The sequence below is a fragment of the Micropterus dolomieu genome, linkage group LG07 (assembly GCF_021292245.1).
Source record: "Micropterus dolomieu isolate WLL.071019.BEF.003 ecotype Adirondacks linkage group LG07, ASM2129224v1, whole genome shotgun sequence".
NCBI classification, from domain to species: Eukaryota; Metazoa; Chordata; class Actinopteri; order Centrarchiformes; family Centrarchidae; genus Micropterus; species Micropterus dolomieu.
This window is the reverse complement of record NC_060156.1, coordinates 15,513,693-15,539,583: the sequence shown is the minus strand read 5'-3', so window position 1 is coordinate 15,539,583 and position 25,891 is coordinate 15,513,693. Positions and strand designations below refer to the sequence as shown.

The following is a 25,891-nucleotide window of genomic DNA, read 5'->3' as shown; positions in this document are numbered from 1 at the left end:
CAGAAAACACTTTTGCAGACAATTCATGGCCCTTTGTTTTCCCAAAGAGGGGCTGCACTCACTCCAATCCAGATTGTGTCTGTGTTTGTTGGCTTATAAGTGGGTTAATTTATTTCCAAAAGGCTTTTTTTTCTCTCTCTCTTGTCAGTGTTGTGCAAGTCTGTGGTGGATTTTTACACTGCTGCAAGCTGACAGTCACGAAACTCAGGTCATACAAGCAATTAAAATACTAAGTGCATCCAGGATTCAGTTCCTGACATTGTGGTGGGATTTTATGACACTAATGAGGCATCCTTCTTACTCTGGTCAGGAGGTGTTTCCTTGGAAAATACTGCATTCTTGGTTTGTTGGTAGCTCTCACCACCTCTAATGATTCATGTCTTCAAAATGGTTGTTTTTGAAAGCCAGGCTGAAGTTTGTTTACCTTTTATATTGGAAAGAAAGATAGTTTGTTTGCTAATTAACCACCTTGATGTTGCTTATTTTGCAGCACACTGGCTGGACTTAACTGACTGATCTCTTTCAAAATGACTCATGTCTTCTTTCTAGCAGGCTACTTTATCTGTCTTAGTTTACAGTAAGCTTTCAAGCTGCTGTTAATGGTTTGGATGTCATCACATGCTAATGCAGAATAAAATAATTGTTTAAAGCCACTTGATATGAATTTTAAAGGCATTCCTCCTGTATTATTATATATTAGAAAGGGGCTTGGTTCCAAGAGTGAAAAGCACAGACTAAATTGCATATATACATAAATTATATATCTTACATATGTTTCATGGTTTTGGATCATTTTGGCCCAGCAGGCTTGGGAGTCCACCACAGTCTGTGATGTCGTAGCAACAGGGCCGTTGTGATTGACACATTTCAAGTAGGATTTGTTGGGATTGAAAGACCATGAGCGCATTAGGAGTGGAGACATGGCGCCAAAGGCAACACCTGTAATATGAGTTGCATGTTTCAAACAAGGTAGTATTACAGTCACTTTAAATCTGCGCTCTGCAAGAAAATGAAGTGTAGCGGTCAGTTAAATCCAGAGGAATATAAATCTAGCATGCTTTCCCATGCCTTGACACTCATTCATGTCAGTCATTCATATTTCTGGTGATTTGTATTTACCAAAAGAGAGTGAGATGATGGGAAATTTGTCTTTTCATTCCAGGCATTTAGGCTTCAGAGGCCAAACACTATCCGTTAGGTGGAGCCCAGCGGAGAGGAGAGAAGGAATGCAGGAGGGATGTTGCTCTGAGAGTGCATTTAATGTAATGAGAAGCAGACAGGAGGAACTCTGAGCTGCTATTGTTGTGCACAGGTTTGCTTTGGATTCCTGTCTCACCCCTGCAGGCTACAGACCCATGAATATTTAAATAGGAAAGGGACTTCCTCTAAACATCAATCAAAACCCCATCTATTCAATTACTGGCCTCAGATCTGAGATGTTCAACCAACAGCAGCTTCTGATGAGAAGAAATTCTGCCCATGGCAATGCCCGTGAATATACCAACCATGTGGACAATGAGTCAATTAAAAACAGCCCCTCAATAGCTGGCAGACCTTCAAGAGAGGAAAGTCACTGGATATTTATTCAGTGATACTGCACTTGGAAGAAATTCATAAGAAGTTTAAGTCAATTGAAAGAGGATCATTGTAAAGAAATATAATCCAGTCTTCTTGTGAAAAAATGTACCCGGTATGAAAGTTTAACTCAATTCAATATTTTCTCATAAAGTATGTTGAATAGGCTCAAATTCAAAGGCGCTTTCTCTCTCTGAACACATTTCATCCTTGATAAATGCCAGAGGATAACACTATTTCTTTTGTATTAAAAGAGCAAAAGAAAGCAATAGCGAGCGAGTGCGTGGGAGTGTGTGCGAGACAGGGAGGGGTGGACTCAGATAGGATCAGATGGGATCAGATACACAAACAGTAATGTAAAAAGAGAGTGAGCAAAAGAGAGCAGCTTTGGACACCTGTTCAAAGATGTTCTACCAGGCCTTTGCCATGAGAAAAAGATGACTCACACTGGCAGGGGATCAGTTGATTGGAGGTGTGTCATTTAGCAGCCCCAAAATCTCTGTCAGTGAGTGATTGCACACAACAGTCCCGTCATCTTTTTTAACCACAACAACAACACGGCTCAGCCTGCAGAGAAACTGTGCTTGACACAAACCTATCCTCCGCTAACAAGAGCCAGACACATCAGCCGGAGTGCTATTCTTGGCACTGGTCGTCTATGAAAGACAGATCGTGCAGCAAGGCCAGAGGACTACTAGAGGGATTTTATAGCAACCACTACAGTGGTTAGTTAATGTAATGTTTGCTTTTTGTATTATCTTTACATATTGTGGCTTCCTGTTCCTGATTTGGTCACATTAATTGAGTTAATCAAGTGTCAGAGTGTTGTGCCCTGCAGCAAATGGTTGATTTAGTCGTGTTATGAACATAAGAAAACCATAGAGGAATTTATAGAAACATAGCAGGATGGATGACCAGTGAGAGTGCTGAAACACTGCATTCATTTAACACTGTGCTTTGATTAAAGGAATATGCTTATTCACCTTAGATGAGAGGATCGACACTCTTGTGTCTGTATGCAAAATATGAAGCTACAGCCAGGAGATGCTTAGCTTAGCTTAGCACAAAAAGTGAATGCAGGGAGAAGCAGCTAGCCTGGCTCTGTCCAAAGAACAGAACAAAATCTGCCTACAAGCATCTCTAAAATGTACAAATTACATGTTATATGTCGATATTGTGTATCCTAAACATCTAAATATGTGCTGGACAATTTCTTGGAAGAAATAGTCCTGTTTCCAGTCTTCAGTCAGAGTTCACAGGTGAATGTGGTGTCTCCACAATATTGAAAAATATATGTATGAGGTTTTAAAATGTATTCATGGAGCCTCATATTATAAAAATGTTTCATCACCTTGGGATTGGTATTAAATATGTAAATATATATGTATAAATGTGATCAGAGCTTAACCTGTAGATAGTGCTGAAATTCTGCAGTTTCTTTATCAATTCATGGCATTCTTTTTAGCAGTATATATGGTGAAACAAAGAGTAATACATTTGCATTTATGTAAGATTACTTAAAAACGTAATCCAGAAAGCTACAAAAAGATGATGGTGAAATATTGTCAGAGCTGAAAAGAATCTGCAAAGCATTAAGAGCCTTGCATCAAGGAGAAGATGAAAGGCGCTGCCCTTATATTAAAAAGAACTGCTGGGGAGGTGAAGGATTCTCCTCAGGAGAAATCAAAAACACTACTTTCCCACTGCCACACTGACAGTAACTCACCAGGCTGTCAATCCCCTTTAATCAAATTACTGTGATGTTTTATAAGCTCTATTTTAAAACTGGAATGACATAAGTCTAAGAGATCGCTAGTTTCACATTACGAAGGCTGTTTTCAATCAGATCTGCACAATATTTCATTGTCTTTGGAGCTTTGCTTTAAGGGGACTGTAAATATGAGAAGAGATGAGCACAGAGATGAGTTGAGGGGGATCTTTGGCAACATCATATAGTCACAGACATGAGAAATAAAGGGCTGGTAGACATGGCACAAATCATACAAAGCAGAAAATCGTTTCTGAATTGAGATTAGGAAAATGTTTGTTTTTTTTAGAACATAAGTATCTTATGGGATCTGTGTTTTTTCAGGTAACTTGAGCTGCTCCGTGTCTTGTAAAGAGGACTTAAACACCAAGCAATTAAAAAATATGTTGCTGCATTATAACGTACCGGGAAGTGAATTGGTTCTGGAAAATGTGCTCTAGGTTTCTTTCATAAGCGATGAAAAGCAGATTGTCCTCGGGAAAGTATCAGATAAGTAGCTGATAATGTCATTTATCCCAAAGGTGGAACGCGGTTAACAGCCACTTACCATCAAAGCGTGGAAAAAGAGAGATCATCCCTCGTTTAGCCGCACTGTGCAATCCTTCCTAACATGTATACCATATGTTTTTTCTCCTCTTGAGTGTCATAAACGTGTTACAGGCTGCGCGGGCACAGCGGGCTGTCCTGACACTGAATCACAGGATTCCCTCAGCTCACCTAAATCTTGGGTCCACTCAACACCTCAACACAAATGGAACTGTTTATGTTGCAAACAGGCTTGAAAAAGCATACTTGCAACGGTGCATTTAGACAAGGGATTTATGATCAATGTTTGTATCTTTTATTTATAGCGTTGATACACCCACTGTCCCAACATATTAACGCCTAATACCCACTGCAGATATCCCTGTTATCCCTTAAATTATCTGTAATTTGTATATACCATCATGCTCTGCTCACTATCGTCATCATTCAGACAAACATGTCCGGCATGCTGAGGCACCGGAAATGGTCAGCCATCACTGAGGTCATAAATTTAAGTTATGAAAGTATTAGGTGTTGCCTCTACTATACATTTCCGGGTGATAAAGCATAATTTTTAATGGTTGTTAATGGTTTTGTTCATGGTTGGTAATTTATTTAATAATTTAATAATAAAGTTTTTTTAAATGAATGTTGTAGTATCATAACTGTAGACTTGATAACTTTTTGGTAAGCGAGTACGTACTAAACGGTTATTCCACTTCAACAGTCCAAGTCTCAGGGTTTTTTTTTGTTATTGTTTTATTGCCATTATTGGATAGACAATAGCAGAAACATTACAGGAAATGAGGGGAGAGTGAGATGGGAAATGACTCTGCACGTCCCCAGCCAGAAGCAAACCAGGGATGTTACAGGTCATGTTTGGCGCCTTAACCTCTAGGCTACCAGGGCGTCCTCAGAGTCGAATTTAAAGTGTACTCATTCCAATTACAGGGCCTCGAAAGAGTCTTGTATTGTTAAAGAACTATTTAAAGACAAAACAATTTTTTATGAATGGTTTGTCACTCATCTATAAAGCCTTAATCAATGATTTATAAATAAAGCCATTAGTTACAACTTGTATAAACCCTTTATAAGTGATGTCTTATTTGAAAATGGTACCCATTTTTCTAACACGCAGACATATGAAATCAAAATACCATGACGGACAGGTCTGTGAAAAGAGTGGGGAATATGAATTTATAGAATAAACTTTGCTTGATTTCTTTCACACCTAGAGCCTTGATTCACAGTTTCCATTTTGATTCTTTGGACATAACTGACCAAACCTCTCAGCGTGGCTGACATGCAGCAAGAGACGCCGACGACCAGAGAGGGAGAGCGGTTGACTTTCACTAGCAAGGCCCTCTGTTTGACATCATGTTATTTTAATGAGAGCCAGCTGCCCCACAACATCAGCATTCAGCTTCATACTAGCATTAAAAAAAACATGAAAGTTAGTGCTTTAAATATGTCCAGATTCCTTTGTACGCCACGGGCAGAACTAGCCTGCTCGTCAGCATTACAATCAATGGTGCCTGTGATCATCAAGGGTGGAAATGAGCTCTTAGCCTTGGAGCACACACACACACACACACACACAGAGCGAGAGGCAGGATACAATACTGCATAATCATTATATAAACACTGCGATTTGCTAAGCCATGTGCTTGCTTTGTTTTGAATGAATTTAGATCAATGTCTTCATACAAAATAAAAATTTAAAAAAAATCATATAATCCTGGTGCTAATTTATTTGGGGAGTCAATTGTTGTGCCATGTTTTCGGGGGGGGGGGGGGGGGGGCGGGGGCAATGGTTGCACACATAAGTTGCTCTTTTACAGCTTAATCAATTTCATGCTCCCTTTACAGCTCATGCCTCACTTTGATTTTCTCAGGACAACAAATGGATTTAACAGAAATTTTGAAAAATATCCCCAGTGTCTTTACATAATAATTCCACAGTTGCCACCCTTCTATATGTAAACAAACAGTTAACATGTATTATTTAGGTTATGAACCAGATGTTAAGCCATAGCAGTCCTTCCGTATGAAGAGAACAGACATACATATGGTTTGACGATTTAAACAATCAAGATGGAGACATAGCAGATTTTTCCTTAGAGAAATCTCTGAATTAAAATATGTAACTGAGCTCAAGTAAGAATCTGATCTTTTGTTTATTGCAAAAACAGCAAAAGAAAGTGCATGGATTTTAATCTCTAAACATCCCTCGGAACACATTTTTCACACCTCCTTTTTCTGTCATGCAAGTTAATGTCGACATGCTGAGGAAGCGGTGGCGCTGAAGCGTTTATTGTTTACACATCAAATTATGCCTGTCATAACTGCCTCTTTTACTGTAACTGCCACTTTGGAGGGCAGATATATCATCTTATTAACACCTTTGAATTAGTGCTCAGAGTTGGAAATGTGTTTACAGTCTCTGATTCGGCGCCCACCTTGTGAAGTCTTTAGCGGCAGGCCAGCAGGAAAAGTGGAGGAAAGTCTGTTCCCCCCTGACAATATCTATTTCAACATCCTCTCTGTGGATTCCATCTGAACTCGACCCCTGACCCTTCCCCTTGTCCCTGAGCCTGGTCCTGCCCTCGCGCTGCCGTCCATCCTCCTGGGTACATGGTGACCTGTGAACTTTGCTTTGCCTCTGAGGCTCGGCGACCGACTCTGCACACTGACTTCACAGGAGAAAAGAACACAAGGAGGAAAGTTGCCCCTCACCACTAGTCACGCCTGGGGGGGTGTATTGTACTGTTAAAAGAAGAAACCAGCCAGTGATTCCAATTTAAAAGTGTCAGCTGTTGTATTTTGAGTTATTACTTGATTGTATCTAAATTGTATCATTAAGAGCACATTTTGCTTCAATACATGCTTGTGTAAAATTGGATTGACCACAATGAAGAGATGATAGCATACCAAAGTTCCTAACTTCATAAATTAGAAGCGGGTCACTTGGGTCAACATGTGTTTATTCTCAGGAAGGAGCATTAAGGGGATTAACACCAATCAGAGGGGATTATAAACAGCTATTACCCAGCTGGATGGTGCTTTCCTGCCTGATCTCACCACTTTGTATGCCTGTAGATGTTTGGTTTAGAGAGAGAGCTCTGGATAATGATTCTTCTGGTGACATTTTCTTTGTAAACACAAACATACCAGACCTCTCACTTACCTTTGACCTAAACTCCAAAGTGTGTTTCAATTCAGGAGATGGGAAAATGTATGTGAAGTGTTTCATACTATAGGTTAATTGTAGGATTAGCTTGTGACTTGTGGGAATAATGATGTGGGCAGTCACAGATAAATGGTTTCCTACAATGCAAATCAATTCAATTAAATTCATAACAGAAGTTATCTCATTACACTTTTTATACAGTCTAGACCGTAATATTTACAGAGACCCAACAATTCCCACCATGAGCAAGCACTTGACCACAATGGCAAGGAAAAACTCCCTCTTAATAGGTAGAAACCCCAAACAGAACCTTGAGTCAGGGTGGGCGACCATCTGCCTCGACCAGCTGGGAAAGAGGAATAGAGGAATGGGAAGAGGGACAGGGAGAGAGAGAGAGAGAGAGAGAGCACTAAGTAGCCAAATGCAAGTTCCACATAGAGATGTAAAACAATGGTAATGGTGGTAGTGGTACAGATGTTAATAAAGAATGAAAAATAGTACTGGAAATGATAGCAATAGTAATGATATTAATAAAAGACCTATCAATAATTACACTCCAATGCAATAGCTTAATCCTCTATTTGTGAAGCTCAAATGTTTATATTCATTGCACTGTTTTTCAGTGAGGTGTTAATTCAATGTATGGTCATTTTTGAGGCTGTAGTTAGCATTGTTGTTCTATCATACTGCATTAGAGTCAGTGTTGGAAAGGAAGTGCTCCATGGACATTTAAGATGCACTGTACAGTTGTTAGTCCCATACGCACCAGCACGTACCTAGAGATCCTCGGGTAGAGGTCATTTGTCTGTTCCAGAGTCTCGACTGAAAACTAAAGGGGACAGAGCGTTTGCAGTCAGGGCCCCGAGGCTCCAGAAAAGCCTGCCAGAGGAAATCAGGGCAGCTGAGTCAGTGAACTCTTTTAAGCTTCTTCTTAAAACATACTGTTATGGAAGAGCCTTTCCTGATTTTAGTTGATTTTTAATTATCTATTTTTCTTTTAATTGTATTTTAATTTTATAGATCTTCCTGCTGTTACTTTTAAAGTTTAAATGCAAAACATTTGATCAGATTACAAACTACAGTATGAAGCATTATTATAGATCAAAAGACCTTGCAATAAGAAATTAAAATGAGCTCCAATATTAATGTTATAAATAATATATATAATGTAATAATTAGCCACAATACTAATAATGCAATAATACATAATAAATAACACTATGAAATTCATTTTACCTTATTAGTACTTTATTACTTAACTACATTCTGCTGATTACACTGATTCTGCACTTTTACCTAAGTAGAAATTTGAATGCTTGACTTTTACTTGTAAGAGAGGATTTTTACATTGTGTTGATAGCAGTACATCTTCCACCATTGATTATACTGAGAGATGATTTAATATTTTGCCTCCCACAACACATCTCTCTATAATAGCCCAATATGTCTCCACCACAGCTGCCACAAAATAGCTGAATCAACTGCTCTCTGACACAGTGTCATCTACAATGAACATTATGAGACTGGAGTTATTGGAGATCTATTGGATTGGATTGCATTTGATTGCACAGGTGTACCTTATAAGCTGGTAACTTTGTTTATATGAAAGAATTTTTTTGTGGTATTATTACAGCAGCTCAGCTGCTGACTTGTACAACCCAAGATGGCACATCTTCAGTTTCTTCCAAAATATTCATGAAAGAAAGCTTTTCCAGGCACAGACTCTAGAAATCAAGTTCCCTGTGGAGCCACTGAGGCAAAGGAAATAGTTGCTAAAATGAAAGACAGAGAAAACAAACACAATATCAGCCTGTCTTTGGATGTGGCATGTTTACTTCAGTGTCCTGGTAGCTTTTTAATCTCAGCACACACACTTATCAAGGTTTTCACTTTGTCAACCTTTAAAGAACAGGAGAAGAATATCAAGCTTGTCAACAGTGTTGTAGCTCAATGTGCTTGTATAATGTGAGACATGCATGTACTCAGGTCTGTCCATGTGTTCTGGTCTTCATTAGACTTTAGACTGAACATCTTTGCAGCCTGACAGAGAAATCCTTTCATGTGTCCCCTGCCTGGTCCCACTCACCCGAGCCTAAGCAGAAACATGCCCACTGCCCAGGGCAAGGTCAGATTTCTCACCATACCACAGCATTAAAGCAACATTGCCTTCCTAATGGAGGGGGGGAAACACTGGTTATTTTTCATCAATCTCACAGACACTATATTCCATCTCATCATATTGAAGGAGTACCAGCGCAAATGGATGTAGTGCATGTGGTAGTAATCTAGAGCGAATGCCTGGCTCTGCTCGATGATCTCACTGACCTGAAACTCACATGAGAGTAAAATTTGCTTTCAAATCATTAAGGTTACCATCAGTGTCATCTGAAAAGGCAAAGTAAAGTCCATTAATTTTATTTTTTGCCTGATTCTTCAAAGTCAAGCTCGGATCGTACCTATCATCAAAACTTAAATTCCACCCATCTTTTAAGGAGTAATGTTACAGTTGCCCTGTCAACTATTGTATGATGACCCATAAAAGTGGTTTAAATTTGATAAATAGTGATGCACGACTCATTGCAATGTTAATCTGCAGAACGGGTGCTAAGGGGTCAGTCAGTGGAAATGTGTGGGAGAAACAGCCTATCTTTGTTGCGCTCCTCTGAATGGACTCACTGTTATTCTCAATTCTAATAAAATGAGGGCTAATGTCAACCAGAAGACCTGTAAATATTTAACTGACTTCACTTATTCAAAGAGCCAAATGAATAATATTGTTTTCAGAAGTATGTGTTTCAATTTGAAAGCAATATCCCCTGCCTGCGTTTCACAATAGGGATGTAATGTCATGCAAAGTGAATAAGCCCTCACTGGCCTTGTACCATCAGAGACAAAGCTTTTGTACTGACGACTGGCCTATTATTTAGTTGTTGCATTTTTTCCCTTTCTTTTGTGTCCTCGGAGACTTGGACGTCTTGCAACATGCCTCAAAAGATGCTAGAGGCCCTTTTGTTTCGAGGTTTTCATACTTGAGGGCCATGGTATTTGGTGTGTGTAGAGAATGACTGTGACAGTCTGAAAGAGAGAGGGGCTGGGCTGGCTCGCATAGAAAGGAGCCTTGGCTAAACACTGGCCCCGCTCCTAGAAAAGAGAGAGGGATTAGGGCGCACAGACCAAGAGGAACTAATCTCCTGTGACATAATAGAACTGTACATAAACAACATCCCTGAGAAGTGAGTGGCGAAGCTTTGACTCACTGAAGAGTGTGTGAAAACAAGTGCTCAGAATTATTTGAGAACAGACTTCAAATTCAAACATCTGGACAGCAACGTCCACTTATAAAAACAAGCACACACACACATACACACGCATAAATATGCAAACACTGCATCCGTTTCATACAGAAACAAAAAAATACAGTGCATGATTTCAAATTTTTAATTTATTTGCAATACTGACTTGACACTGATTAACCTCCAGGAGCAGAACAGAAAACCATGCCTTTGCTAGTGGCACACTGGAATAATATGTGTCTATTTGGGGAAACTCATTTTGTGCATCAAAGGTAAGGCAAATTAGAATTGCAGTCTGAAACAAGACTATGGCCCAAAAACAGAGGAAAGGCAACAGGACTAGGAACAATTTATATATATATATATATATATATATATATTTTATTTTATTTATATATTACAAAAACTTGAAAGTCTGTGTCCTTTGATGTCCAAAAATGGACGAATGAACCATCAATTGAAGAGAATACTATTAGTGCAGTGCAAGAAAGTTTTTAACAACAGATCTTGTTCCTGAACACACTTCTAAGTCACTCTGGTCAAAAGCGGCTGTAAGCTGAATGTAAATGTAATGAAAACAACCACATGTACCTCTGGTGTAAATAAGCCTCTATCTCACTGACACTATTAAGAATGTAATGTATGCATCTTGCCTGCATGATAAAATATATAAAAGGTATAAACACTAGACACTAGTCTGCGTGCACTCCTTTCAGCATTATTGTATGCGTGCTAAAAAAGGCTGAGATGCTGTTTTAAACAAAAAAAATCATGCTATCCACACATTTAGGCTTACATCTCACAGGGTCGCTCTTAGCTTTATTTTTTTGTAAACATTTCCACTTTTCCTTTTACGAGGGTGAAAGGCAGCTGAGCAGAGGAGGGATTTAATACTTTTCAAATACACAAGTGCTCTGAGAAGCAGAGCATTATGTTGAGGGGTGCCCGACCTCAGCAATGGTAAATTCGCTCGGGCTGTTGAGCTAGATGACCTGTTTATTTGGACGTGCATAGCGCATGTCTCAGGCTCCTGGACCGATTAGTGAATATGCTGTACACAGAGTCTGCCATGATGGGTTTTACAGCCAAAATAAGCAACATTAACTGCCAAATAGTTGGATACTGGGAAGAGAAGCATGTCTATTTACCTCTCACAGCCGCTTCGATTAAACAAACAGCAAAGGGAACGGGTTGAGGATTATTTTATTACTTAGCATTTTGTACAGTTTCTACCATGGAAAAATAACATGTAACATAAGACTGTATTTACAATTCCATTTTTACAAAATGTCTTTACAAGATTTTTTTTGCCGGATCAAAAACTTGAGACTAGAACACGCAAAACATACACATTCACACACATCCAAACCAAACTTTGTAATACACACATAAATAAATATAGACATTCACTGACTGTTCCACGACAAATATTTCTACAGCCAAGAACATGTACAATTCATCATTTCCACACAAGTTATAATTTCATTAATAAACATTACATATTACTCCCAATATAATTCTTTGTTAATCTGTTAATGAAATATTGCTAACATACTGAAAAGAGGTAACACAGACATTATTTCATGCCAACAGAATGCTAACGGTTGTCATGCAAAACCATTACAAGCTTTCAATTTGAAGCAAGTAATTAATTTACAGTTCAAAAATCAAATGTACTACATGCAACATACTATGTGAAATATTCTTGGTTAACAACATTGACTTTAGTTACATTATCCATCAGTACTGACTGTATGCCTAAGCGCCTCTTTAATGGGTAACACAAAATAAATAGATGAATTTCTACTTTTCATTCTTCATGAATTGTTTTACAGTTCTGGCATCACGATCCATGATCAACCATCTTCAGTCAAGTTGCCAAAATATTTTCTTTTTCTCTATACCATGAACTAATTCTTTGTCATTGATCCACTCAATTGAAATTTTGTTAATATCCTGTTTGCTGCGTAGAATAGCAGCTGGTTGACAACAATTTTACTTACTTACTTACTTTTACCTAGAATTTCAAAACCTCCTGAATATGTATGTTCACTGTACAGACCAACCCGTCTGGTGACATGTATCAGTCAAGAGAGAGGGGTTAAGAAGGAATAGCTGAAGTGTTGTGGAGCCTGGAGAAGATGGACCCATATTTCACGAGCAGGGGGGTCAGTTCATGGTCTGGTGCGCTGTGGTTCTGTTTGGTTCCACACATTCCTTCCCTGACAGACAGGAGCAGAGAGCACTGGTACTTCTCCCTATTGGGTTTGCCTCGACTTGCAGCTCAGTGTCTCTCTACTGTTGGCTTCTGGTGGTGAGAGTGGTGCTGCCGGAGTCTGGGTCCTAGAAGACACACATTATTATCAGAGATCTGTCAGATGTCACTTCAGAGATTCAGGGCTTAGGGTAGTAATGATCTACTGTTTTTTCATACAATAAAAATGTGCTTGTTTTGCTAGCCTTTCTTGCTGATACACAACCGTGTCTAACCTGTTATCTAGACCATTAATACTTTTTACATCCTCTCCTTTTGCTGAGCTAAACACCCAGTGTTAAGTGTCTTTTGCTTAAAAATTATGCTGCCTAACACAAAGTAATGTGGCGGAAGCACAGCATCTTTTTTCTCTTTAAACTGCTGATTTTGGCAACATGGGGGCAGCGGAAACAAGCAGAAACAAAATATGATTCCCTACAAACTTTGAGTGGTTTTAGCAAATTGATGAATGTATGGTCAATATCCATTCTCATTTTGTCTCTGTTTTGCTCCCAACCAGTTCATGAGGGAAATATCTGATTCTTTAGCTGCTAAATGCTAAACTATGTTTACAAGCTGGCTGTTTGGTGCTGGGCAGCTGCCTGCTGCGTCTGAACAATGCTAATGAGAGCAGTGAGAGAGGGCCCAAAAACCAAAACAGTGAACTGAAAGATGCCAACACACTCTGTAGAGCTGAGGGGGACTTCTGTAATTCCCTCTGTTGATATTAAAATATATACTGATCATCCCTGTATGAATTGTAACTTTCTGGTGAATCAGCTCACTAATCAACTATTCTTGTTCTTCTTGTTTGTTTAAAACTGAAGAGTAAAAATGGCATCTACCGTTTTATGGGGAGTTACGTGCCGCACTATTTCTTGGCTCTGAACAACGTGTTAGTCAGTGAACTTTAGGGATGCAGGAAGGTAGATTTTGTTACTGTTAGACAGAGGCATGCAAGCTGTTTCCAGTCTTTATGCTGAACTAACCCGATGCTGGCTGGAGCCTAATATTTATTGCACAGACGTGAGAGTGGTATCGATCTTCTAACTCTCGCAAGAAAACAAATAAACAAATGAACTAAAATGTCACACTATTGCTTTTACCTATGCAGTATGCTGTTAGCACTGATCAGTAACAGCCACCGAACAAAACTTAGTCAAAAACAATATCACATTAGTGGACACGATGCAGCACCAACGATACTAACATATCAAACATATCCAACACATAATGCCTTAAAATTAGCTAATAAAAAGGTACACACTCCTCTGGCTGTCATTGCATAGCAACAGCTGACAGCGACTTAGTACTTACGGTGTTGAATGACTGGTAATATGTTCGGGGTCTGGAAGGTCTTGACAGTAGCAGGACCTTCTCCAGCAGTTGTTATGACCTGCACTTCCAGTCTGTAGTAGGTGGATGCCCGCAGGTTGGACACCACAAGCAAGTTATGGTCCTGAGGGAAGAGAGCAGCAGAGGACATGAAATCAGTTGAAATACAACAGAACATTACCTTTGACTTTGACAGGTCTAGAATTTGAATAGGCTGTAAAACCGGGAAGTATCAGCTTGGTGGCTGTCTTTGCACAAGACACAGACAAAAACAAAGACTTTGTTTTCATAAGGCTTGCTGTCTCTCGTTTTTTGCTGCCAGCTTGATAAGTGTGCGGTGGGTGGTTTTATTTATAGACGAGTTCCAGAGGCTGGGAGGTGCAGATAGGCAGAACGTGTTGTTGATGGAGCAGATTATGTCAAAGAGCGGCTTTTTCAGAGCTCTCTGGAGGATAAAAGAGGAAGACGTGAAGGCAGATGAAAAGGTAGAGGAGGAGAACTTCCAGCAGGACACAACACTTCCTCAGATCTATCCCTGTGTCTGTCTGCACACAACCGCTTATCACAAGATTCATGCAAAGAGGCCAAAACAGTGTTATCCTGAAATCACCCTCACCTTGGACAGATGCTGTGAAATGAAATGATTGAACATACTTTCCCACTGCAAGGGAGAATTTAATGACACATATACATATACATATATATATATATATATATATATATATATATATATATATATATATATATATATATATATATATATATATATATATATATGACACGGTCCCTGTGGTATATGGAAACATTAATCTGAAGCATTTGATAGACTATACTCTATGGCTACTACAGGAGTTGTAATAGAAAAACATTTTAACAAAAACAGGCTTACGGGAGGCAGGATCTGGGACTGGGAGATGATGCTGTTAGGCAGGCTGTTTTGCCGGCTTTCAGTGGTGATCTCAGCCCAGGTGACCTGGAAGCCTGTGATTCGCTGATGAGGAGCCACCCTGGATACACGCCACAGGAAGTTGCCGGTGATGTTTCCCTCAACGATGGAAAAAGAGGCCGTGAGGTTCTCTGGCTTAGCCAGCACCTTTGGAAGCCCTGGAGCTGTTAGGAGACAGGTGTGCTCAGCCAGGCCGTTGATATTAAAGGAACATACACTTAATCGCTTACTTGACGAGAGTTAGATAACAAGATTGATGTCACTCACACATCGGTATGCTTACGATGTAGCTAGAGCAGGCTTAGCTTAGCTTAGCACAAATGGGGGAAACAGGTAGCCTGGCTCTGTCCAAAAGGAAACAGAATCCAACAGCCATGCCAAGCATCTCACAAATATCACTTCTTACATTCTTGTTTAGTTAATTTGTACAAAACATTAAGTATAAAAATGATGGAGTATATCTAAGCTGGGCACAATGACTTCTGGAGTCTCCGCTATTTGCCAGGCAACCTCACAGTGACAACAGGACGATAAACAAGATATAACGTGTAAACTGGTGAGCTTTAGAGCTGCTGGAATGTGGATTTTGTTACCTTTGGACAGACCCAGGTTAACTGTTTCCAGTATTTGTGCTAAGCTAAGCTAACCGGCTGCTAGCAGTAGCTCCATATTTACCATACAGATGTAACTAATACAGATGTATTTCCAGATATGTGAGAGTGCATAGATTTTATCCCTTATCATGATTATAATATGCTGCTAACACAGTGTCCGATTTCTGTGTCTGCGTTAATATAGATCGATTTTTAAAATGCCCTTTACATGTCAAACCGCTGACTACTCACCTCCCTCCGCTGGGCAGGGGATGTGTTTGTGAGTCTTGCTCCGGATGGTAGCACAGGATGGGGTGAGGAAGGTGGTGCTCTCGTCCTTGGAGCGTCTCTTGGACTTCAGCATGTGAACGGTGACTTTGTACTTGCAGGAGAACAGCAGGCCCGGGAGGTTGATGTAGTTCTCCTGAGCCAAGAAACACATTATTCAGCCCTGATGACTTTGACATGTCACCCAGGTCAGGTCCCATGGAGCTTCAGAGATAATTAAATACACAGCACCAGAGCAGATCACATTCCCACTCAGGCCTCAGGAACATGCCCCACATTACAGGACCACTTTGAACACTCACATGGTAGGGGTTAGATCACCATTCTTCTATTCAACTTACAATATAAATGATTTTTTTTATAACTTCCACATGTAGCAGGAACACAACAAGAACTTAATTAAGCAACTGAAGTGAATTCATGTCTAATTTGAAAAGAGAATGGTCTGAAAAATGTTATGAATTCTGTGCAGCAGTCTTAGACTTTACACTCATTTCTAACTTTAATCAGGTATTGATCTTAACAAAAAATGCCTTTCTCATCACTTTTTGAGGAAACAAACCAAAAATACAGCTGACTAGTGTATTTAGAGCTTACATTTGTGATAAAGAGGTTCTACATTTTCAGGCAGTCCCTTGAGAGAGGGTGTGCGTATATTCTCTCTGATATGAAACGGCTTTGATTAAAAGTGAATGAGGCGCTGTGCTCACATAAAAGCACAAGCCTGGAATCCTTCCCAGCGATCTATAGAAATGAATGTATACTTCCTAGCAACCAGAGCGCTGTTCCCAAAAGAATGCGTTGATTGCCAGGACTCTGCCATCCTGTATCAGCCTGAGCCACAAAAGTTAACCCCCCACACCCAGGCTCTACCAAACCCCTATACAGACCCTTCTGCGTCCTAAAACAAAGCCCCAAGCAAAAGCGTGGCTGGGGCAGTTGGAGGTGAATGATCCCCCATTCCGGGAAACATTGTTTAAGTAAATGCGTTTTATTGCCCAACACACCACATGCCTGACCACACGACTGACTCATAATATTCAAAACAACAGCCCGTGATTTGCCCAGTGCAAATCCAACGCAACAGGGCTCCGGGCTCACTCGGTGGAGTTGTTTTCTTTAGCGGAGCTGTCCTTTCAAAAGGTTAGGCATGTGCTTTGCATAGCACAAAGCTGTTGATCAAGCCATAGCTCTGTGCACTGCTGCACTGTGTCTGTCATTGGACCGTCAGTTAAAAGGTATGTGAAACGGTGGGGACTGACCTGCGTGACTGATTTCTCTGGTCCTCGGGTCTCGTTGTGGCTGCAGAACTCAGGCATCCACTGGACATGGTAACGACTTACGGTGGGGTCTGAAGCAAAGGGAGGATGAGATTTTATAAAACTTTTTATATACTTAATATACTGTTGGCTAGATGAAACTAACCAATAGTAAATTATGAACTATGAATGAATAATAGCTGTATTTATAAGAACATCATAGGTGTTGTATGCAAAATCTTAATCCGCAAAGTTACTAGTAACACGTGGCTGTATCTCATTTGAAACAGCGAGTCAGCAATTAATTGCAAGGTTGGTGGTTCAATCCCTGAGCTTCTCTTCCACATGTTAAAGTGTCCTTTAGCAAGACACTGAACTCCAAACTGCTCTCAACGTATGTGCATGTATCAGACACAAGCATCAAATGAATAAAGTGGTCAAATAAATGTAGTAAGAAGAATAATACATCTGCCTCTCAAACTCTGCAATGTAGTGTGGTATCGTATGAAGTAATGTGAGATATCTTAAAACTGCGCCTTAGTTCAGTAGATGTAGTTTTGTTGCCCCCACAGAACATTAATCAGATATCAAGAGACAATCTGACAGGCTGGAATGATTCCTAGACCTTTCTGTTTCTTCGCTGTTGGACTCAATTCCCAACCCACACCTTTCTGTTTCAACTTTAAGGATCTGCATTCTCATCAGTGGAGTAGCAGCCTTGGTTACGCCGGGGAAACACCAGCCCTGTCAGCTGCGGAGTCCAGCAGCAACATTCGCTTCATTAACAGTACAGTAGCTCCTCCTGAGCTCATCAGCAGTGTTTATTTGCCCTCATCTTATATTTATTATTCATTCAATGGTGTCGTATGGATATGTGAAATAGTTCTCCGATTAATAATTGAGTTATGCTATGTTCATCCCTCGGCGGGGGCCTGGGTTGTGGTGGGGAGATAAAAGTGGTCCTTTGAAGGCTTAGACACAGATCTGGCACTTGGGCCCCTGAGCTCTTTGGAAGCAGAAGAGAGGAATTACAAGGAACCGGGAAATCGGGAAAAAATAAACAAGATATGCTTAGCCGGGTCTGATGGAGAGGGGAAGTGGTATGTAAAACAAGAAATGGGACATGGAAATCAGGTGGAGAACAGAACCTCAGCAGTGTTCGATAAATCATGACTGGAAGCAAGCCTCAGATGTGCCGCCACTGCTGGACTGCTGTCTATTGTGTGGGTGTGCAAATGGGGATATATTATCTGAGCTGGTGTATAGTAAGGTTCTCTATCGTCTCCTGGACACAACCCAGAGGCCGGGCTGCTTAGGATCACACAGACAATGAGTTAGAATTAAACTACGGTTCAGTTAACCTGTCCCTTTCCTCTTTCACACAAACCAGATGTCCAGAGACTCCAACTCTCCAGGCCATCTGTATGTCTGTATGTTTACAGTAGTGGAACCCAGGTTGTCAGAGTCAAAGCCAGGGTCATCCCTCAGACTAATGAGTGGCAGTGGCACACACACTGCAGACCAGCACTGCAAACAAGAGACAGAAAAAGAAGCTGGACCAGGATTAACTCTGCTCTGCTACACTGTGATTCCCTAGCCATGCTTGATCCCCGTCAGCATCACTCAGCTCTCTGAGTCCAGGCCAACCTCGCTAACAGCTCTGGGCCAACTCTATCTTCCCCTTCTCTCTCTCTCTCACTCTGATTCAGCAGTTGGTGTCTCACCAGGCCTCTCCTTCAGCCAGGGTTTGCATTCTTGACTCAAAGATGTGGAGTTTGGCTTAGGCGATGACATATATTAGTAACATAACATAGACCAGTGAATGGGACTTGACAGGTTACCCTGAGAGCATGGCTTTCAAGGTTTCCATATTTCCACTCTAGTATTAACAGAAGGGATGGGGAATGGACGCTGCAGGGACAGGCATTCCTATAGGCTTTAACCCCTTGCAGTGCTGCAACCCACGGCTGTTTCTGTTCCCTATGACATCAGGGCTTGTAAAACAAAATGGGCCGCTTCAATGCTAGTGCGAGGGTGAGGATCTATTAAATACAGCTGTCAATAAATCACATCGCACGGCTGAGTACTGCGTGTTTATTGTTCTTTACTAAACGGTGGCTCGGGTCTACCAGTCCATGTGAAGGTTTATACCAATCTGCGAAGACATATTGTTTCATTTATTTTATTTACACAATCTGATACCACATTTATAAAAAATGATCTTCCCTTGTTTGAGTAACTGAGAATAAGTCAACACTTTCTTATGGTGTACATGAGTCATTGTGATTGATGGGCATAATGGGGTTCTAATTAAATTCTAACCAAGCTATAAATCAATACAGTAGAGTGCATACCTCCCCGGTTCTTCCAGTAGACACGGACCTGCAGCTGGCCATCCTGGTAGAAGGGTGTGCCGACCTCTAGAGGGCCAGAGGGGCGTTTGGCCATGGTCGAACCAAGAGGGGATATCTCCTCCTTCTTTGACTTGAGTACTGATTTTACTGGGAAGAGAAAGGAGAAATGTTTGCTCCTGTAGCTAAAACAGTCAGTGTGTTGTGGCAAACTCTCCAGCATGGTAACAGAAACACACAATTATTTCTTTGTAAGATGACAGCAGTTACAACACGTTCTTTATGCATGGATGTGGTGTAACATGATTGGTACACACAGTGCTAACACTGCCAAGGTTAGAGGTTCAATTCCCTCCAGAGCCACACATGTTTAAAAAGTACACGCTCATAGCACCGAGGCTTGAGTCTGTCTTCCTAAAAACACAGGAGCTCCGAATGAATGCAGATTTGTTCTCAGCGTACCCTTCTTTTTGCAATTCTCGTGATTGTTTGCCTGAAGACTCTCAGCAATTTAGAAAAATTCAACTCTCAAGGAAAACAAACAAACAAAAAGACAAATTGGATTCTGCCAGGTTGTTTCAGCCAACGCCATATGGATTTGCAATCAAAAAACCAGTCCATCCAAGTTTTCGTTTGATTATATATATATATATAAAGTTCATGGCAATTGTTGTTGAGACATTTCAATCTGGACTCAAATAATGGACTGAACAATGAACACTGCCATCACTAGTGGAAAAAAAACATTACAAGTCTGACTGTTGAATGACCAACAGAAAATTCGCACCGATGTTTACCTGACTCATTATTCTGGGCGGTGCTGAAGTGGAGAGAAGCCTTGGAGCTCTTCAGACGCACCTGTCCCCAGTACGTGATGGCCTGCAGCTCCACAGTGTAACTGCTGTTTTGTTGCAGTCCCTCCAGATCCACCCAGCTCTGAGCCTGTGACAACAGAACACTTGCATGTTGGCATTTTGTATGTTACCGCGCTCGACTTGGGACTTGTTTCAAAGCCCTGTCATTGTCCCAGTCATAGTTCCAGCTGAGCTCAGCCTGGGCCAACCCGGGACTGTGGGAAAGCCCTGCTTATTAAAAACACATGTGGAGCTGGGGAAGGTATCATGGCGAGGAGATAGTCTTCAGGGCCATGTGAGGGAGCCATGTTATCAGAGCCTCCCAGGGCTTCCTCACTGTGTTTGACTTGCAGCATTCCACCATCAGCGTGAGCTTGATGAGTTCTTGTTATTGACTGTGCGTGTTTTGACATTCCTCTACCAGCAGGCTGCTTTCAAAGCCCCGAGGTGCCAAAGTGGAAACCAGTAGTACATGTGTCAATAGGTGTCTGGTGTCTCCCACCTCAATCGCCTCCGTGCCACATCTGCTATGCATTTCATAAACTAATTCAGGAGAAGACTCTATAGAGGTGTGTGTGGACTGTCTAGACAATCTGTCTTTCTGCTCCAGTCTCTAATGAAATGCTCCACAGCTACTGAGACACAGGTATGTGTTATCAGGTCACACGTTACTAGATATATTGTGCAAATGGCTCACAAAACCTTTAAGTAGAAAACTGATTCAGTTATGTGTATAAAAGTATGTAGTTTATGAGGACGGTCAGTGATCAAGTCATATGATTTTTCTACAAGTTCAATTAAATTTGTATGTGCTTATGGACCCATTGCTTCATTCTGTGACAGTCCAAAAGCTTGTATGTAATTGAGTAATTTTTATGTAGGAGCAAAAAAACTAATTTGTAATACTATCAAAATATTATTCTGTGGCTTTTTGAGATGTCAATGCCAGGAAGTCTAACTTTGTAAGCGCTTAGCTTGCCTGTTTGTTTAAGCTTTTATAACCAAATTCTATTTATCCTTTCTTTGTGCTTGTAAGTGGGGGGCTTTGTCTTTGTGAGAGCTCAGACAAAGGGTCATGAATACTCTTCTTTCTGGCTGAACCAAATAGTGGAGAATGTTTGAGTATGCCAACTAAGCTGTTCCAAGGCATAAACAGTAAGAACCAATGGTATTTTCCTTTAAACATGATATTCATGTCATCATTAGACAATGTTTCTTGGATGCCTTTAGCTGTTCTGTCCTGTTTTACTGAGTCTCCCCTGAGTTTAAACACACTTCATGTCTGAAGATTCTCAGTCATCTAGGTCATATCTGTCTAAGGAAGGTTAAAATCAAGGACAAATGGACTTGGTTGAAGATACTGGAAGACATTGCGCCTCTTATACAAGAGGCTTCTTTATGTGTTATTGCAAAAGATAATAGGATAGGAATTGTGAGTATAGTTACAAAAACTACTTGACTTTGAAGCCACTGATATCTATGTTAAAAATTAGACAAATTAAATAAATAAACCCACTTCAGAAAAAGCTGAATTACACAATCGAAAACCAAAAACCCATAACACCAACAGCAAAAAACTACACAAATTGAGTTATTTAAGAAACATAAGACCTTGAAATCATTGATTGACGATTTATAACTATAAATAGGGCTATTTATCACGCTTAATGTGTTTTCTTTCAACGCTTAACAGTGCATCTAAGGGTTCTTTCAGTAGAAGGAATAAAACAATGAAGAACACATTGTATCAATCTGTGTGTGTGATTGATAGCCTTGCAAGTATATATAAATAAATGCAATTCCTATTCTATGTTTATCCTCTTTTCCACTGCAGGCCTACATGGATATTAACAGTGCTGTGTGGAGGCCAGAGAAGAAGATGCTGAGATAATCCTGGATGGGACCCCATAGTCTTAGAGGGAGGAAAAAGGAAAGGAAGAGAAAGAACACATCACTAAGACAGGGTGAGAAGATTACCCCGTTGGTGGTCTTTCTCCTTTTCTTCTTGGATGGCACCATCGACTTGGTGGGCACCGTCCAGCTCCAGAACACTTTGTAGTGATGTATGGGGATATCGGGCTCCTCTGGCAGGGTCCAGTTGAGACGAGCTGTCACCAGGCCTTCGTCTCCCAGCGTCACATTGGTCACACGCAGACTGCTTGGGCTGGGAGGGGCGGCAGGGTCTGAAGACATAGCAACAACAAGAAACAACACTGTCAGCAGTGACAAATTTGAGTACCTCTGTAGACATTTAGAGAGGAAGACAGAGTGGGCCTATGGTACTTGTATGTGATAAAATCTTGGGCCAGGGCAGTTTACCTAACAAATACAATTTCAGGTTGAATGTATTACAGGCCAAGACACCTTTCACCACTTGAGGAGGGGGACCAGTATGACACCATGTAAAGTAATTTGTCCTCCATTGACAGTCTGCCGTGAGATATTATGACAGGCGTCATGTCACGTCTATGACGGCGTTTGGCAGCACCAAGAGCGCAGGTCAGGGGTTAACAAACACATGTTGCTCAGTTGCTGGCTCCAAACTCAGCATTCCTGTACTCAAACTAATGTGCATGTGTGTCCAGAGAAAAGCTGGTTCTGAACCCATCTGTATGTGTTGTGACCCAGCCTGCTGCCGGCTGCTGATGTCAGCCTGGTGCAGGAGGAAAGACAGGACCACATGCCAGACCCCAGACCATAGGGAATAGCCCTGTAATGAGAAAATGATTCACGCCACAGCCCTGTTGGCTCTCCTCTCCCCTGCCCTATCTCCACCTGAAACACATTTAACCCAGTCCAGAAACACAATTGGACCCATCAGTTCTACATACCAGCTGATGTTGGCTGTGCAAGATAAATAAGCAGTCAGTTCTTACAAAGTATAGTTGTGCAAAACTGCAATCAGATGATATGGCCATACTATATAAATAACAATTGAATGACAGAATGGCCAGGAGTTCATCAAATCCATGACAGCTCCCATCAATCTATCAACGTTCTGGCACTGATTGGCCTGATTGGAGATTGGTTTCCATCCCTGCAGCAGAATCCTTTTCCCACCTGGTGTCTGGCTCTGTCTGACAGCCATCCAGAACGCTCTGGGGACTAAATGTATGACGAAGGATTGACAGACTAGGTCAAAACACACACACACCACCAAACACACTAATACTTTTTTGTATTTGGCACAAGTTTTTAGTGTTTGGCAGAACATGGGAAGTACTTAGGAAATCTGCCAGTGTTCCACTACTAAACAACTTCATATATATGTTGATAAATAAATAACATAAGGTGGGTAACACGTGTTGATGTGCCATGCGCATTACACAGGTGGAAAAGTGATCTACACAATGCAGACACTATTTTACAGTAGAAATTTACAGACACTGAATTCAGGGCTGGGTAAGGCTGAACTGGAGGGCACATGGCTTTGCCTCTACATGTCAAATAAACACACAGTATCTGATCTGGATCAGATATAATCTAGACAGAGTACTATATTCACAAACCTGTAATCCCTGCACAACACCATTGCTTTCACAAAAGCCATCTGCAGCACAACACTGCAATTTTGTGTAATTCAACTTTAAAAGTGCAGGGCAGAGGAGTCGAGCAGCAATGCAAGATGCCATCAGAGCTTGTGCACTAATCTGTGGCAAAGATCTGAATCGGCTGGTTACGTCACTCCATCTGGAAACAAGACAACACTTGCATTCATTTGAAACCTGCAATATCCTGACTAATTCAGACATATTACATTTTATATGACTGTAAAGAGGGGGAAACCCCTCCTTTGAAGACATAAGTGAAGATCTGGTTGCAACACAGAAAAGAAATGTTCTGCGCACCCAGTCCCTACTCATTACTTGCATTCTACTTGGTATTGGAATTAGCCTTTCCCCTTAGCTCACTGGGAAATGTGTGGAAACCGTGGAGGGGAAACATAAATTTACAATTCAGGTTAACAAGGTAAAAGAAATAATTCAAAAGTTGTATACCTGAATACAGTTTTAAATAAACACATCTAAGCAGAGTAAATGACATCAGTTAAAAGTGATAAATGTTTGTTTGGCTATGCTTGGCTTGCTGCTGTATGGTTGAATATCTTAGCAGTGGATCTCACAAAAAGGTCCAAAAAAGACTGAAGAAATGCAAGGTGCAAAGTGCAGGTGAATAAAAACTGAATTTTTCAAAGACAGAATATTCAACACATACACTTGCTTTGTATAAGTTGTCAAATCAAGTCTTGAAACTCTTTCCCAAAGGCTCCACCTGTTCCAAGGTCTAAACCATAACAAATGGAGGGCAGTGGGTGTCAAACAGGAACTTAGTCACAAAGCAAGGCCACACAAGTAAGTAGATACACACACACAGACCTCTCGAGGAGCGGAAATGTTTGCTGGGCGCGGTGAAGCCACGGGTCCCGTGGACGTTGACTGCAGCAACTCTGAACTGGTACCATCTGCTGGCTCTGATGTCGGCCAGTTGGACGCGCTCCTCTGCAGTCTGAGGGACAGATGGGGGGGAGCAAACCACAGGGGTCAGGGTTCGCACAGGGTCAGAGCCCCATGTGAGTTTGCTGCCACATCAGTCATCTGTGTGTTTCTCTTTGCCAAACTTTCAAAGACACTGTGACTGTGAGGAATGCGCAACCACGTGCAACCGTCTGTCAGCACAGTGCAGCACTTTCACAGCTGTAGCATGTGGCACGCTGGGACATGTGAAGCTGACATTTCTTAGTGATACAAATCCAAAATGTCTGATAAAAAGAATCCCTCACATAACAATATGTGATGAAAAACTTTTCCTCTCAGTTACATGGTTCAGTATTTTGCAAGTATGGTGTGCAGATTCCTACCTGCGCCACAGTCTCCCAATCGGTGGCATCATCCTCACTGGGGTGGATGCCATAATTCCAGCGACGCTGCACCACATAGAGGACAGGCTCGACAGAAATGTTGAACTTGGAGGACCAGCGAATCTCCAGCTGACCTGACGGCTGCTCCACAAACACCAGCTCTTTCCTCGGCTTCAGAGGGACTCCTAAAAGTGCAAGCAAGGAAGACGATACCAGTTAATATCACCGGTGTGTGGAACATTGTAGGTGAACTTCAACATAAAATTTGTTGTTTTCCTTTCTTGGGTGGAAAGATAAATGACACCATCGGGGTTGGACAGATACAGATTTGAAAATGAGACATGACCTCACCGCAATAGATTTAATACATGCTGTGGGTCAACAGCATCATCTTTCTACTGTGACAGATTGTGATATTTCCTGGCCAGAGGGATGTGTTTTAGTAGCTGCGCTTCTTAGTAATGATACACACAGTTTGCATCTAGGTATGCAAGATGGCTCGCATAACGTCTCTCTCTCTCTCTTGCAGACAGAAAATACACCAGTGCAAACATACACACATACATGTAAAGTTCATGTGCATCATTGGCCTTCACATTCAGCCTTTCAGACAAAGCTGATGTGGCCATGTGCAATAAATTAGAGATTTATTAAGCGCAGGACTGAGTCAAATGCTCAGCCAAGTCAGACTGACTCTCTCAAGTGAATTTATTGCAGTGGAGACGTAGTGAGTTGTTGATTGAGCGCTGGGTACAGTGATAATGAGATGGAGATTGGAAAAGCAAGTTTGGAAGTACAGGAG

The 25,891-nt window shown here is 41.1% G+C and overlaps 1 protein-coding gene across 1 annotated transcript in view; it reads right to left on the bottom strand.

Annotated features, from left to right (window-relative positions):
* Positions 1-11,537: 11,537 nt before the first annotated feature.
* LOC123974390 (anosmin-1) overlaps positions 11,538-25,891 on the bottom strand; it is a 40,196-nt gene continuing 25,842 nt past the window's right edge. Inside the window, exons 5-14 of the mRNA XM_046055061.1 lie at positions 25,090-25,274; positions 24,608-24,737; positions 22,209-22,414; positions 20,175-20,319; positions 19,381-19,527; positions 17,030-17,118; positions 15,732-15,903; positions 14,830-15,050; positions 13,923-14,064; positions 11,538-12,694 (exon numbers count right to left, since the gene is read on the bottom strand). Coding sequence (XP_045911017.1) covers positions 12,636-12,694; positions 13,923-14,064; positions 14,830-15,050; positions 15,732-15,903; positions 17,030-17,118; positions 19,381-19,527; positions 20,175-20,319; positions 22,209-22,414; positions 24,608-24,737; positions 25,090-25,274 — 1,496 coding nt within the window. The 3' untranslated portion in view covers positions 11,538-12,635. The remainder of the gene's footprint in view (positions 12,695-13,922; positions 14,065-14,829; positions 15,051-15,731; positions 15,904-17,029; positions 17,119-19,380; positions 19,528-20,174; positions 20,320-22,208; positions 22,415-24,607; positions 24,738-25,089; positions 25,275-25,891) is intronic.